The 15,605-nt window shown below is 45.8% G+C and overlaps 1 protein-coding gene across 2 annotated transcripts; it reads left to right on the forward strand.

Annotated features, from left to right (window-relative positions):
- Window positions 1-605: 605 nt before the first annotated feature.
- On the forward strand, window positions 606-4,704 carry DRD5 (dopamine receptor D5). 2 transcript variants are annotated; one of them, XM_078002595.1, is made up of 2 exons: window positions 606-787; window positions 1,089-4,704. In XM_078002595.1, the coding sequence occupies exon 2, from the start codon at window positions 1,142-1,144 to the stop codon at window positions 2,354-2,356; it is 1,215 nt and encodes a 404-aa protein (XP_077858721.1). In that variant the 5' UTR covers window positions 606-787; window positions 1,089-1,141; the 3' UTR covers window positions 2,357-4,704. The 2 variants fall into 2 exon arrangements, with proteins under 2 accessions (XP_077858721.1, XP_001097117.3); XM_001097117.5 differs by having other exon boundaries at window positions 606-4,704.
- Window positions 4,705-15,605: the final 10,901 nt, after the last annotated feature.

Consider the following 15,605-nt stretch of genomic DNA (forward strand, 5'->3'; position numbering starts at 1 on the left):
CTGGACACCTCATCCTAGACGGCTTCCCCGAGTTCTGACACTGTCCCAGGAGTAGGAATCATTCATTATCCCACGCTGCGGTGAAGGAAACCAAGGCCAGGTAAAGTTTTGTAGGGCCCTCAAAGTTGCAGAGCTGGGAATAAAGTCCGGATTGGGACTCAGGTCTGTGGGCAATCCAAGGCTGCCCCCTTTACCCTTCAAATGCTCTTTCCTCCTCCGGAAGCCCTCGCGTCCTCCTCCCTACCCCACCTCTTGTTCCCCAAGCGTGGCCAGGGCTAGGGCTCCAGGGTTGCGCCAAGCGCCGTTCGGTCTTCCCGGGGAGAATTTTCCCCGGCCCGAGGCTAGGGTCTGGCGCTGGGGCGCCCCTCAGACCTGCGGGATCTCCCCTAAACTCTGGCGCGCTGAGCGCGGTGAGCGAGGTCGCCAAGGCACAAGTGGGGCGGGAGCTCGAGAGAGCTGGGCGCGGAGGCGCTGGGGGCGGGACGCGGGGCCCGGGAGCGGCCAGGGACCGCGGCAGCGCCGCAGTGCCAGCCCGGCGCCCGCGGCTGCCTGCCCCAGCCCCTTAGTGGCGGCTTGTTCTCTTCTCTCGCTCTGAACTAGACACAGCCGCTGCCGCTGCCGTCCGGCGCGCTGCAGACTCCCGAGAACAGCCCTGGCTGTCAGCGGGCACCAGCCGCTTCCTGTCCCCAGCGCTAAGACTGGAGGGGCGCACCATCGCCACCGAGCCAGAGGCGCTTCAGGAGGCAAGAGAAGTCCCCGCGCGCTCCGGGGCCCGGCGCAGCTCATGGTGAGCGCCCTCTGGGGCTCGAGGGTCCCTTGGCTGAGGGGGCGCATCCTTAGGGTGCCCCATGGGGCTGCCTTGGGGTCTCAGGGCTGAAATTGGGACCGCGCACAGACCGCCCCTGCAGCCCAGCCCGAAATGCTGCCGCCAGGGAGCAACGGCACTGCGTACCCGGGGCAGTTCGCGCTGCAACAGCAGCTGGCGCAGGGGAACACTGTGGGGGGCTCGGCGGGGGCACCGCCACTGGGGCCCGCACAGGTGGTCACCGCCTGCTTGCTGACCCTACTCATCATCTGGACCCTGCTAGGCAACGTGTTGGTGTGTGCAGCCATCGTGCGGAGCCGCCACCTGCGCGCCAAGATGACCAACGTCTTCATCGTGTCTCTGGCGGTGTCAGACCTCTTCGTGGCGCTGCTGGTCATGCCCTGGAAGGCAGTCGCCGAGGTGGCCGGTTACTGGCCCTTTGGAGCGTTCTGCGACGTCTGGGTGGCCTTCGACATCATGTGCTCCACAGCCTCCATCCTGAACCTGTGCGTCATCAGCGTGGACCGCTACTGGGCCATCTCCAGGCCCTTCCGCTACGAGCGCAAGATGACCCAGCGCATGGCCTTGGTCATCGTCGGCCTGGCCTGGACCTTGTCCATCCTCATCTCCTTCATTCCGGTCCAGCTCAACTGGCACAGGGACCAGGCGGGCTCTTGGGGCGGGCTGGATCTGACTAACAACCTGGCCAACTGGACGCCCTGGGAGGAGGACGTTTGGGAACCCGACGTGAGGGCAGCGAACTGTGACTCCAGCCTGAATCGAACCTACGCCATCTCTTCCTCGCTCGTCAGCTTCTACATCCCTGTGGCCATCATGATCGTGACCTACACGCGCATCTACCGCATCGCCCAGGTGCAGATCCGCAGGATTTCCTCCCTGGAAAGGGCCGCAGAGCACGCGCAGAGCTGCCGGAGCAGCGCAGCCTGCGCGCCCGACACCAGCCTGCGCGCTTCCATCAAGAAGGAGACCAAGGTTTTCAAGACCCTGTCCGTGATCATGGGGGTCTTCGTGTGTTGCTGGCTGCCCTTCTTCATCCTTAACTGCATGGTCCCTTTCTGCAGTGGACACCCCGAAGGCCCTCCGGCCGGCTTCCCCTGCGTCAGTGAGACCACCTTCGACGTCTTCGTCTGGTTCGGTTGGGCCAACTCCTCACTCAACCCCATCATCTATGCCTTCAACGCCGACTTCCGGAAGGTGTTTGCCCAGCTGCTGGGGTGCAGCCACGTCTGCTCCCGCACGCCGGTGAAGACGGTGAACATCAGCAATGAGCTCATCTCCTACAACCAAGACACCGTCTTCCACAAGGAAATCGCAGCTGCCTACATCCACATGATGCCCAACGCTGTTACCCCCGGCGACCCGGAGGTGGACAACGATGAGGAGGAGGAGGGTCCTTTCGATCGCATGTCCCAGATCTATCAGACATCCCCAGATGGTGACCCTGTTGCAGAGTCTGTCTGGGAGCTGGACTGCGAGGGGGAGATTTCTTTAGGCAAAATAACACCTTTCACCCCAAATGGATTCCATTAAACTGCATTAAGAAACGCCCTCATGGATCTGCATAACTGCACAGACACTGACAAGCATGCACACACACGCAAATACATGCCTTTCCAGTGCTTCTCCCTTTATCATGTGTTTCTGTGCAGTAGTTCATGTGCTTAGAAGCCTCACCCCATGGATTGGTAGTTCAAATTATTGGCCGAAGCAGTTGCAATAAACTCAGTCAAATATACCCAGCCTACCAGAGATGGACCAATGATCATATTAGAGAAGAGAGTATGGTGCTGCGTCCTTAAAAAAAAAAAAAAAGTGATACTTGGTCCTTAAAAAATATGCTCTCCCCTCCCTTTTTAAACTAATGGCTTGTTCAGTCACTTGTTTGTATTTGAATTGATTTTTAAACAGCAGTTTGTGTGTGTGTGCAGTGATGCGGTGGGAGCACAGCTTTCCTGTGTCTGGATTCCCGTGACTCTGTGCTCATGTCATTTCTTCTCTCTGTGCTGGTGGGTGTCTCTTCACCATAGCTGAAGAAGTCTCCCTGATTTATTCTGGTGTCTAATAAACACAAATTATTTGTATTATGCGGTGACTGTCTTTGCTTTGCTGCACTGGGTTTCAGGATTGCTTCTGAGAAAACCATGAGTGCATCCTTAAAATGCAAAGAAGATATTTGCTGGGTCTGGAAGTACATGCTTATTCTCTTTACAGTTTGGCCTTAAAGATACACCAGGGCAAAGGACCTTGAGGAGCTTCTGTTTTCTCAGGTTTCTTTTTATTGCTTATACACATGTTGGCTCTGTGCTGAAACTTGGATTCAATGGCATGGCATTAGATCTTCTCAAGCCCAGATTTTTTTTTTTCTTTTCTCATTTGGAATCCTTTTTGAAGTAACATAAGACAACTCTCCTGATTCCTAGACAGTTGCGATCAGTTCATTGAAAAGATCATGTAGAATAATACCTTGAATCTTTCTCTATCTGAAATCTGTAGCATGTTTTAGAATGACATGGCTTTTGAGAAATCGTGTTTTCTGAAGAGCTTTGAAATGTGTGAATCAAGATGCTTTAAAAAAGAAACGCTATTTTTAAATAGGCATTTTCCTTAGTGGACAAGAGCAAAATAGGGAAATGCTTTTTAACTAAGATGTAGAAGCCAGAGATGAAATGTGAATGAACTTGAAACTGGAATATCTGTAGGTCAAAGTGCTCAACAGAAAAGCCCAGCTGACTCCAATCATTTTGTTTTTGCTCTCTGCAGTGTGCACAGTCAAGGGGAGTGTTTTATTCCAGACCCACACCAGTTGAGAGCATATTATTACCATCAGATCTAAATGTGAGCACTATTAATGGAAGCAAATGAAATGAGAATATGCAATTTCTTGCAAGTCCCTGCTTTGAAGCAGTTTTATCAAGGACAGTTCAATCAATTTTGATCTCTTTAAGGATAATTTTATTGTCAGTCTTCTGTGCAGCCATATCTTGATCACTGCAAAATGTGCAGTTCCTGGCACATAATGCTTAATGAATACTTGTTGAATGAATGACTATTTCTGGAACAGTGAGATTGAAAGCAAGTCCTATTCAGTATGTCAATTTTTATATATAATTTAGTCAAAATGATACTGGAATCTGAGGTCCGTGTTCAGTTCCTGACCTCCTGTGAATGGATAGCTAAGCAAACCATTAGGCAACATTAGGAGCAGTGAAAAGTACACAGCTATAGGATTCAGGAGATGGTTGCGTGACCTTGAATGACTCAATTAACCTTTCTGGGCCTCATTTTCCGTCTGTGTCTGCAAATGGAAACACTTATACTAGATCACTGTTTACTCAATCGTGCTTTGCGATGCAAATGTTAATGGATGGGGTCTCTGGTGAAATAAGTTCAGCAAACCCAGGTTCAATACCTGCTTTCTCGATAGGACTTCTTAGAGCTTCTCCTGTGCACGATGCATCCTCCAGTTGGGGAAGTTTCTGTATCAGTTCCCAATGCCGTTCACCTTGTGAACCTTGTTTGGTGGAATTCCTGTTACTGTTTCTCTGGAGTCCACAGTCACGGTTTGAGAAACTCAAATCTAACTGATCTGGAAGTCTTTACAATATTCTGTTCTAAAGCACGGGTTGCTATAAGCAAAATCTTTTGTGAAAAACACTGGTCTAGGCTCCAGTTTAGACAAGTTCTGTGTTATGGAAAATAGATTATGTAAGGACTTTGGAATTTCCTGTAAAATATCACTCACCATTATTATGTAGTATGCACTAGGCATTGCTCTAGATGCTGGGAATATAGTTGTCAATCAAATTCTCTGCTGTCTTGGGACATTTATGTGAGTCGGGGGAGAGATAAGCCAATAAAGAGTTCTGTACTATACTGCACTGCATTGCACTGTGCTGTACTGATCAGGATAGGTAACGCCAGGCAGGGGTAGTTGCTATGTTGCAAAAAACCCAGGGTGAACAGGGTGGTGAAGCTGCTGTTTTATTTATGGTGGTCAGGGGAGGACTTTCCAAAGACGCACATGAAGAGAGACCTTGATGAAGTAAGGGTTGGAGGGCTGCTAATGTCTGAAAAGGAGAGCAATCCAGGCAGAGGGAGTGGCAAGTGCAAAGGCTTGGAAATGGGGTTGTTCTTGGCGCCCTCGGAGGAGTGTGGCTGGAAGGCTATAAAAGAGGAGCATGATAGGATTAATGTTAATTGCCATAGCAGCAATCGCAGCAGGCATGACGGAGACTCAGCCTGTGGTGGGTACAACATATGTATTAATTAATTTGACTCACACTGCCCTGTGAGGTAAGCACCCTTATTACCCCATTTTACAGATGAGGAGATGAAGGCATTGGCGGGCTGTATAACCAGCCTGTGGTCACAGAGCTGTTGAGTGGCAGAGCTCAACTTGAACCCAGGTAGCCTGACCGTGGAGTCTTTAATCCTAACTGCACTTTGATGGTGAGAGAGGATGCCAGGACACCTTCAGTCAGCAAATGCACTAGTTCACAGATCGGAACATTCAGTTTTTTGTTCATTTATTACGGAAATGGTTAACTGATTCATCCCCACAGCTATACGACAGCAGATCTTCATTGCGTGCCTGCTCTGTGCACGGCTTTGTGTTTGGAGGGAAGGCACCCTAGGGTTATGGGCAAAGTAGCTCTTACATGATGGGCCAAGTGCTTTCCTGTATTCTTATTTATTCCTCACATTAACCTTACACGTTATTATTTTTCCATTTTACAGATGAGGACATGGGGGCACAGAGGACCTTGAGGACAAGGTTGTTTGTCCAAGGTCATGTGAGTAGTGGTGGAACCAGGGTTCAGTGTAGGTCAGTGGTTCTTAATTGAGGGAACTTTGCACCCTGCACCCCCACAGATATTTGGCAATGTCTGGAGACATTTTTGGTTGTCACAGCTCAGTGTCAGGTGCTCCTGCCATCTTGTGGGTAGAGGCCAAAGATGCTGCTAAACAACTTGTGGTGGACAGAGAATCATCCAGCCCCAAATACCCATGTTGCAGCACCCAAGAGGCCTTGGCCAGGCGGACAGACTCCAGGTCCCAGCTCCCTGTCCACAAGTCCACCTGCCTGGGATTGGAGGCTCCACTGCCCTGAGTTTGAAGTTTGGTTCCACCATTTATTAGTCATCTGAATTTGGGCACCTTTCTGAGCTCTGGCTTCTTTATCTGAGCAATGGGCACACGAACCACACAGAGTGTATATAACACAAAGCACATGCCCCAGAACTTTCTTGCTCTGATACATGCTGAATCTTCTTTTATAATCAGGCCTCCATACACCATATTCATTGGTTAGAAGTGAGTCATTAAGTCCAAATCATATTCAAGGGGAGGCAATTAGACTTCACCTCTTCATGGGAAAAGTGCCAAAGAATTTGCAGAAAAGATGTTTTACATTTTATGCTTTATTTTTAAAAACTTGTTCTCACAGTTTCAGACTTACAGAAACCTTGCAACATGGTACAAAGAATTCCTAAATATTGTTTACCCAGATCCCCCAAACATCAATATTTCACTGTATCACTTATCTCTGTTCTTCCCTTTCTCTTCTGAGTCACCTAAGATGTGATGCCCATTTATTCTTGAGTATTTTGTTGCCTATTTCCTAAAAACAGGGAATTTTCTCATCTCATCTACAGACTTTATTCAGACTTCACGATAATGTCCTTTATAACAAAACAATCCAAGACCATGTGTTGCATTTAGCTGTCCCCTGTAATTTGAAAGTTCCGCTGCTTTGTCTTTCTTGACGCTGACCTTTGTGAAGATTACCTGGCCAGTTACTTTGTAGAATCGTCCTTCAACTCAGGTTTTTTGGTGCTTTTCCGTGATTAGATTCTGTCATGCACACTGGGCGGGAATATCACAGAAGCCATGCTGCACTTCTCTAGCTCATGGCAAGAGGGGCAGGTGCTGTTAATTAGTCCCATTACCAGCAGCGTTAACTTTGCTCGTGGGGTTACGGTGCTGTCCACCGTTTTACCCTTTATAATTAATAAGTATTTCCTTTGGAGAAATACTTTGAGACTATGAAGATATCCTATTATTTCTCAAACTTGCATCCATTGGTTTTAGCATTTATTAGTGACCGTTCCCTGAATCAGTTATTACTGTGGTTGTGAAAAGGTTGTTTTTAAAAAAATTCCATCATCTTTCTAAATTTATTGTTGGTTTTCTACTTTAAGGAAAAACATTTGTTTATATATTTATTTACATTGGCATAGAATCTTGGTTTTCTAGTTTTTTGTTTGTTTGTTTTTGAGACAGGGTATCACTCTGTTGTCTAGGCTGGAGTGCAGTGGCATGATCACAGATCACTGCAATCTTGACTCCAGGGCCCAAGTGATCCTCCCACCTCAGCCTCCCAAGTAGCTGGGACCACAGGCATATGTCACCATGCCCAGGTAATTTTTTTATTTTTGTAGAGACGGGGTCTCCCTATGTTGCCCAGGCTGGTCTCCAGCTCCTGGGCTCAAACAAACCTCCCGCCTCAGTCTCCCAAAGTGCTGGGATTTACAGACATGAGTCACCGTGCCTGGTCCAGGTTTCTAGTTTTTATAAAAGGTTGTAATCCTTTACTTGACACTGTTAATGAGATACTATTTTGACATTGCAGGTATGGGACCTGGGGACACATGTGTCCCATTTGTGGGATATTAACACAATGCTCAGTCTAGGAGCAACACTCAGAACACTGTTTTCTATTGTCTTCTAAGACTGTCCCTGCCCTCAAATCTCTCAGTGAACTGAGGGTATCCATACTTGGATTTAGGTTGCCCTAGATTTGGTTAGTGGGAGACCTTTAAGTTGGTTTTTGTGTCCTTTTGACATGCTGGCATTATTCTTTGAGTAGTTTGTTACTTTTCAACACAAAATATGTCAGACTCATCTTTCATATTCCCTGTCCAAGCCTTGGAATCAGTCATTTTTCCAAGGTGACCTGGGTTCCTTCTAGTAGAAAATAGTATGGAGAAATCAAGACCTGGGCACTAGGTTGTTTATTGTTACTGCGGTGACATTGTTTCTAGATCCTCTCAAAAGACAGAGGGAAGTTGATACATGTATATACATGCACACATATTCATATGTGCATATACACATACCCATGAGCATCTGTTTCTATTTCTATGCCTACCTATGTACATATATCAAATCCCATGCATTCATTTTGATATCTAGCAGACATATTTTAAACACCATCACCTCTGATTCAAATCTTGATTCTCTAATGTTCTAGTTCAGGAGACCTGGAAGTCAAAGAGATTAAGTTACTTTCCTAGGTTTTAAAAAATATTAAAATGGGAATAATTAGTTGCCTACCTTGTAGTTTATTTTCAGGGTTATGTGCTATGATGCATGTGGAATGTGTAAGGGCATTACACAATGAGAATTTTAAAATGGTCTTCTTGTGACTGCGTCCTTAGGAGCGGAGAGTACAGGGCAGAACATTCCTGTTTCTATGTAGTGGTTCTGCACTCCATTTTACAGGCAGTGTGGGAAGCTACTAGGGATCAAGAATTCAAGAGTCAATATCCAGGAGAGGGATAGAGTGGCTAAACAGCAAACTAGACTTGGCCACACCTAGAATAGGAAGAAATAGGACAAGATGTCAAGCTTGATAGGAGGAAGCTGTTGATATGAGGGGAGAGTTAAGCGGAGAATGTTGAGCCCATGTGGAACCCCCTGGGCCTCTAGGCCAATTCGGGGGAAGAGCTTAAAGGGAATATGAGTATTCCTACTCACAAGAGCAGGCAGAGCCATCAGACTTTTGCTTTGACACTGTTAATGAAGTACCATTTTGATATTCCAGGTATGAGACCAGGGGACACATGTCTCCCATTTGTAGGATATTAATAATACAATGCCAGTTCCAGGGAAAACACTCAGAACATTGTTCTGATTCTCTTCTAAGACCGTTCCTGTTCTGAAAACTCTTAGTGAACTGAGAGTACCAGCACTCCACCAACACTGACAGAATAAAGGTGACAAGCAGCATTTGTTGACTACATGTTTTGTGAAGTGCTTTGTACATCTTCTCATGCAAACATTGCAATATTCTTGTGAAATAGGCACCATTGTCCTCATTTGAAAAAGGAGGAAAAGGAGGCCGAGAGACTTTCAATAGCAAGCCAGGTTACGCTTCTAGTAAGTGACAGAAGTGGGAATTGAAGAGCATCTACTCCCCACTTTTGGGCTTTACACAACTCTTTGGAGGGACTCAGGAAGAGGAGAGCTTCTTTGTGTATATTGCCCATGTGTCCTCTCCAGGCGAAGTATTTGAGGTTCTGAAACCATTATCAGACTTGGTTGTAAATTCCCTCTCCATCTTGGACCTTTTCCTATGCTCTTCCAATGGCCCTTTGCAATGGGTAATTAGACCTCAGTTGTCTACATGGGTGAGATCTGCTCAACATGGAGGGGGCTCTATTTTTCTACACCTTTGATAATTTGTGGATTTGGGAGAGCATGCCCAGTATGGCTTGCCAGGGCTAACACATATGTCTCCGTTCATATGTCAACTTGGCTTCATGGGTAGGGGCTGCCTGGAGTCCTGGGATGAGAAGGACTCCAAGGTTGCATTCCAACCAATGACATTGAGGGGCCTGGTTAATAAATGATTTCTATTAGGAGCTTAGGAGGTGGGGGATGTGTGAATGTTCTAAGTACTTGCCATTCTGGGTCTCTCAATAGCCCCTAAACCTGTCTATCCTAGAACCACTTGAAAGTTAAAATATTGATGCCTGGGGCCCACTCCAAATTAGTTAAATCCAAATTTCTGGGAATAGGGCCTAAGCCTCACTTAAAAAAAAAAATTGAACGTGTTAGAATGTATATAGCCACAATTGAAAAACACCATTTGTCTACACTATCATTAGGCATGATTGAAATTTATCTGCCTTGATCCTGCCCTGATCTTGCCTTTGCTACAATATTAAATGAGCTCTTATTATCAACAAATACATCTAAGTATTCTCTAGATCTTTTATTAGCTTGAATTATTCTTATTCTGCAACATAAAAGATTTTGAATGTATGGTCTTTGTGGTTGATGGTCTAAATAGCTAAGTACAAACCTCACTGCAGCTGTGACTAGAAAGTCCTCATTGATGGAGAACCCTAGAGATCCTTTTACAGAAGAAAAAATAATTCAGTGAGCTAAGCTGTAATATTTTGCCTCTGATTCTCAGATTCCTTGTTGGTAAAATGGGAATGCAAAATAAATAAGGACTCTATAGTAAGTACCTAATGAGTATTTGTTGAATAAATAAATTAGTGGAATACAAAATTAAAATACTTGTCTCATTAAACATCTAGAGAAAAAGGAGACAGATACAGAGCTAACCCATGCCTGTTACACCATTTAATGCTAGGCGTATGGAAGCAGATACTGTGTCTCTCTAGTTTCACAGGCTCTCAGATTGGGAGGAACTGTACTCTAGGAGCTGCATGTGACTAGTCATTCCCAAGCAGTCCCCACCCCAATACCTGATTTGATGAGATTCTGAACTTTTGTTGATGCTGAAGGGGGAGGAGACTTTTAGGGATGTTGGGAGGACGTAAGTGTATTTTGCATGGGGTGGGGGACGTGAATCAATGGGGGCTGGAGGACAGGATTCCCAGCAACTCCTAAGATGGCCTCCAGTGATCCATGCCTCCTGGTATTCATGCCATTGTATAATCCTCTCCACTCCCTTGCATGTTGGCTGAACCTAATGTCTTGCTCCTAACAAACACAATATGGTGAAAGTGATGAACAGCACCTCTGAGAGGTTACAAGAAGACAGTGACTTCCATCCTGCTCGCCCTCTCTTGCTCTCTAGCTTTCTTGTTCTGATGGAAGCCAGCAGCCATGTTGTGGGTGTTCTATGAAGAGGCCCAGTGGCAAGAAACCGGAGGTTGGGGGAGTGTCTGACCAAGAGCCAGCCAAAACCTGAACCTGCTAATAACCACATGAGTGAGCTTGGAAAGGAAGCCTCCCTCAGTTGAGCCTTCAGATGAGGCCATAGCCTTGTACTACTCCTTGATTGCAGCCTTTGGAAGACTGAGAGCCAGAAGACCCAGCAAAGCTTTGCCTGGGCTCCTGACTCATAGATACTATCAGAAAAACACTTGCTGTTTTAAGCTGCTAAGTTTTGGGTTAATTTGTTACTTTGCAATAGATAACTAATATAGAAGAAAAGGGAGAGAACATTTATTGAATCCTTCACTATACCCCAGGTACTTTGTAAACCTTTTTCCATTTCATCCTTAAGTCAACCTGGATGAAAATATTCAGGTTCAGAGATGCTGGCTGAGTGCCAAGGGCAGGATATGAAATCACTACTGTTCGATTTGAAAGCCTGTGCTCATTTCTCTATTCCAGGACGCAAACCAGGAGATGTTTTCTAGTCTATGTTTCTCTTTTCTTTTCCTTTCTTTTCTTTTCTTTTCTTTTTATTCTTTTCTTTATTTTTCTTTTCTTGTGGCAGGGGGACAGGGTCTTGCTCTGTCATCCAGGCTAGAGTGAAGTGGAGCAATCATGGTTCACTGCAGCCTTAAACTCTTGGATTCTGGTGATCCTCCTGCTACAGCCTCCCAAGTAGCTGGGCTTATAGGCATGTATCACCACATCTGGCTAGTTTTTTTGTTTTTATTTTTATTTTTATTAGAGACAAGGTTGCCCAGGTTGGTCTCAAACTCCTGAGCTCAAAGGATTCTTCTGCCTCAGCCCCTACAAAGTGCTAGGATTACAGGAAGGAGCCATTGTGTCCGGCCACATTTTCTGTGTTCGTAAAGTCAGCAGTAGAATAGTTAACGTTGTTGCTAACAGTTTGTATAAAATGAGTAATTATTAGTGTCCCTGCATGCAGCCACCTACTGTTGCTGACCTTCTGAGCCTCTGCAGCCAAACACACACCAGGTACTTATGTGCACACACTCCACAGGCACAAAGATGCCTCCACAATACACATGTGCCCAAGATGCAATTGCGAGCACACAAGTGCACAAATAAGCACACACATGTGTCTTCACAAAGAACTACCTCCACCTTCATTTTCTCCCATCCAAGTACTAACCAGGTCTGACCCTTTTTAGCTTCTGAGATCAGATGAGATTGGGCATGTTCAGGGTACATGGCTGTAGCCTACAACCTCATTTTTTAATGAAAGACCCTTTGAGACAGTTCATACCTAAATATGTAAATAGTACACAAGATTTTGCAGCCTGAACAGAAACAGCCACTATCGTTTTTTCTCCTTAGCAATTTTCTATGTGCTTTAAGCAAATTTGAAATCTGGCTAGAGACTTCACAAATCATGTTGACCACTCCCCGTATTGTGCAGATGCGGAAATTGAGGCCTTGAGAGACTTGCCCAAGTACCCCAGCAAAGTAGTGTGAACTGGAGTCCAGGTCTCCCAACTCCCAATTGACTGTCCTTGCTGTGGCACTGTGCACTGTTGGTGGGGAGAGCACTCCTGGTCCTTGGGAATCCATTTCCGAAGGACATCAGGAGCACAAACAAGTTCAGGCCCTGTTGTTCTTTCCACGTAAAAGAAGTTGATGACATTTATGCTTTTCTCACAATATCCCATTAAGATAGAACATTGTTGAATTATTTGTGGACTAAATACAGATGTGCAGGGATTTTAGGGCCCTGATTGATTTTCTACTGAAAGAAGTGAAAGGAATGTTAATTTACAACTGGCAAATGTTAGCTCTTAGGAGGGGGCAAAACAGCATTTCAAAGGCCTGTTTTTCGTTTGGTTTTGGTATTTCATGAAAGAGATTTTTCTGTGCAAGGTGGCAGGAAGCCATTTTCAACAAGAGCTAAAGGGAATGAAGATTTAAAAAATGGACTGAAAACAAACTCAAAGGTGCCGGGCCTTTGTTACTGCAAGCCCCTCCTGCAGGATGAGAGGCTGCTAAAACAAAATCAATAATTTAAGCAACTTTCTGTCCCTCTCTCCCCTGCTATTCTGGTAAAATGATTTGGCATTTCAGACAACAAGGAATGAACATCAGACCAGGAAGAAAAGGGCTTGGGTATGAGTCCCAGGTGTGTGATTTTAAGTAAATGATTAAATGTTTCTGAATTTGGTTCTCTCATCTCTAATAATGAAACCATCATGCTTACATCTTGAGTGTAAAAAATGCTCAATTACTAGAACTCACCCCCTATCAGATGCCACATTAGGATTTGTGCAGAGTGATCTCATTAATTCTTTTTTTTTTTTTTTTGAGATGAAGTTTCACTCTTGTCACCCAGGCTGGAGTGCAAGTGTGATCTTGGCTCACTGCAACCTTTGCCTCCTGGTTTTTGTTTCAAGCGATTCTCCTGCCTCAGCCTCCCGAGTAGATGGGATTACAGGCACCCACCACCATGCCTGGCTAAGTTTTTGTATTTTTAGTAGAGATAGGGTTTCACCACGTTCGTCAGGCTGATCTCGAACTCCTGACTTCAGGTGATCCACCCACCTCAGCCTCAAGTGCTGGGATTACAGGCGGGAGCCAAGACGCCCGGCCTCATTAATTCTTTATAGCAGCCCTGTGAGGAGGTCTGTTCATTCTCATTGTACATCTAAAGGTGCTGAGGCTCAGAGAACTCAAGCTCCTCGCTCAGGGTCACACAGCTAAGAAGTGACAAGGTGGAGATTTAAACCTATGCTTGTCTGGCTAGGCACTGTCTTATATAGTAAGAGTGTGGGGATGACAGATTGCAAAACAAAGCAAAATAAAACTCACAAGCTCTGAAGATGTAATGACTGCCTACTCTGCCCCTGTGCTAGCGACCCAGAGTTAAAGATGGGTTCTCATCATGGTCTCTGCTTCTGTGGACCCCTCAGCGGCTTGAGAAGAAAGCAAACCTGGTGGTGGCGACGAGGGGATCTGATACTTTGGATTCCATTTTGGACTCATTTTAAAGTGCATATGGGCTATCCAAGTGGGTGTATGAGCTGAGGACCAGAGCAGAGGTCTAGGTTTGGGACCAACATCACCAAAGATGATAGCCAACCCTGAGTGACTGCTTAATTTGTGCTGGGCACTGTGCCAGACAGTTTTCATGCATTAACCCATTCTCTTTTTTTTTTTTTTTTTTTTGAGACAAAATCACACTCTGTCATCCAGGCTGGAGTGCAGTGGCGCGATCTTGGCTCACTGCAACCTCTGCCTCCTGGGTTCAAGCAATTCTCCTGCCTCAGTCTCCAAGTAGCTGGGATTACAGGTGTGCGCCATCACCCTCAGCTAATATTTTTGTATTTTTAGTATAGACGGGGTTTCATCATGTTGGCCAGGGTGTCTCGATCTCTTGACCTTATGATCCGCTTGCTTTGGCCTCCCAAATTGCTGGGATTACAGGCATGAGCCACTTTGACCGGCTGCATTAACCCATCCTATCCTCAGACTGATGCCGTTGAGGCTGCTGTCCTCACCCTGCTGTACTGAGCAGTGAGAAAACTTGCTTGTAGGTGAAAGTTAAAACCTCAAGGAGGATTCCTCTTGAAAGCCATCCCGGGGTTTTTCTATTTGGTGATTCATGATCAGTGTTATGCCCCAAGTCCCCACATTCCGTCTATTTTGAGTCACTCAGTCTCATAAGAGCCCCTGGTGTCTTTATTTTGCTTCATTTGAACTCTGGATTCAGCGTGCATCAGAAATGTTCTCCCTGTGAGCTGGAAAGCATTTTGGTGATGGCTGGGCTGGAGGACCATTAAGAAAATATCTTTGCACACCAACAAAAAAGACTAAAGCCTTAATTGCTGATCAAAAAGGCAACAGGAAAGGATGCACCACTGCGTATATGGTGAGGGACACATTGCCTTGGTCAGGGCACAGGTCCTCTGTCCCTGAGTCCTGTTTCCTTGTGGGGGTAGAGGGCGTTTTCATACTCTCTGTCCCCAAAAGACCTCAGGGGGAACCAAAGGGTAGCATGAGCAGAGGCCCATGGTCCTGGGCATTGACTGGGTGCTTGCTACATGCAAAGCCTCTGTGTTAAGCACTTTGGAAACACTCACTCATTCAGTGTCCCAACAAAGCCAGGACGTAGGTACAAGTAATAGTCCCACTTTACAGGTGACGACATTGAGGAATAGAGAGGTTCGGTGATTTGCTCAAGGTCACACAGTACATGTGGCACAGCTGAGATTCAGACCCACAAGTGAGACTCTAGAGCTTGTTCTTCTCACCGAACCCCCTGCCTCTCATGGTTCTGTGGCTCATGCTTCCATAGACTTAAGTCCTGAGGCTGAGGAAGGGTCCTCAGATAAAAGACGTCAATTTCTGTGTCTTTTCTGAGCAGCCCTCATGAACATCAACACTCATTTGAGGTTATTGAGAGCATTTTCCTGACCTTAACATTGTCATCCCAAAGCTCTTTGCCAATTCATTCCCATCTCCACAGCCCTGTCTTTCTCCAGCAGGCTTGGTCTGTGGTTCTAATGAACACAGGAGGCTTGGTCTGTGGTTCTAATGAACACAGGAGGCTTGGTTCATTTGGATGCAGGACATGAGGAGGAATAATATGAATGGGATTGATCAGATGCCTCAATTCTAATCTGCTGAATGGAGATACTTATCATACCACCTTATGCAGTGCTGTAAAGATTAGAAGGGATTCTTTATATAAAGGACTTAGAACAATACCTGGCATGTTGTTAGTACTCAATTGACTTTATACAATGTATTAGTCAGGCTTTGTTGTGATGATGCTGCATAACAAGTAATCGCAAAATCTCAATGCTAACAACAAACATTTACGTCTCATTTCCGTAGGTCAGCTGTGGTT

The sequence above is a fragment of the Macaca mulatta genome, chromosome 5, assembly GCF_049350105.2.
Source record: "Macaca mulatta isolate MMU2019108-1 chromosome 5, T2T-MMU8v2.0, whole genome shotgun sequence".
Taxonomy (NCBI): domain Eukaryota; kingdom Metazoa; phylum Chordata; class Mammalia; order Primates; family Cercopithecidae; genus Macaca; species Macaca mulatta.

Bases quoted from the DNA above. Each gene is read 5' to 3' on its own strand.
- DRD5 (XM_001097117.5), top strand. From the start codon at position 920: ATGCTGCCGCCAGGGAGCAACGGCACTGCGTACCCGGGGCAGTTCGCG.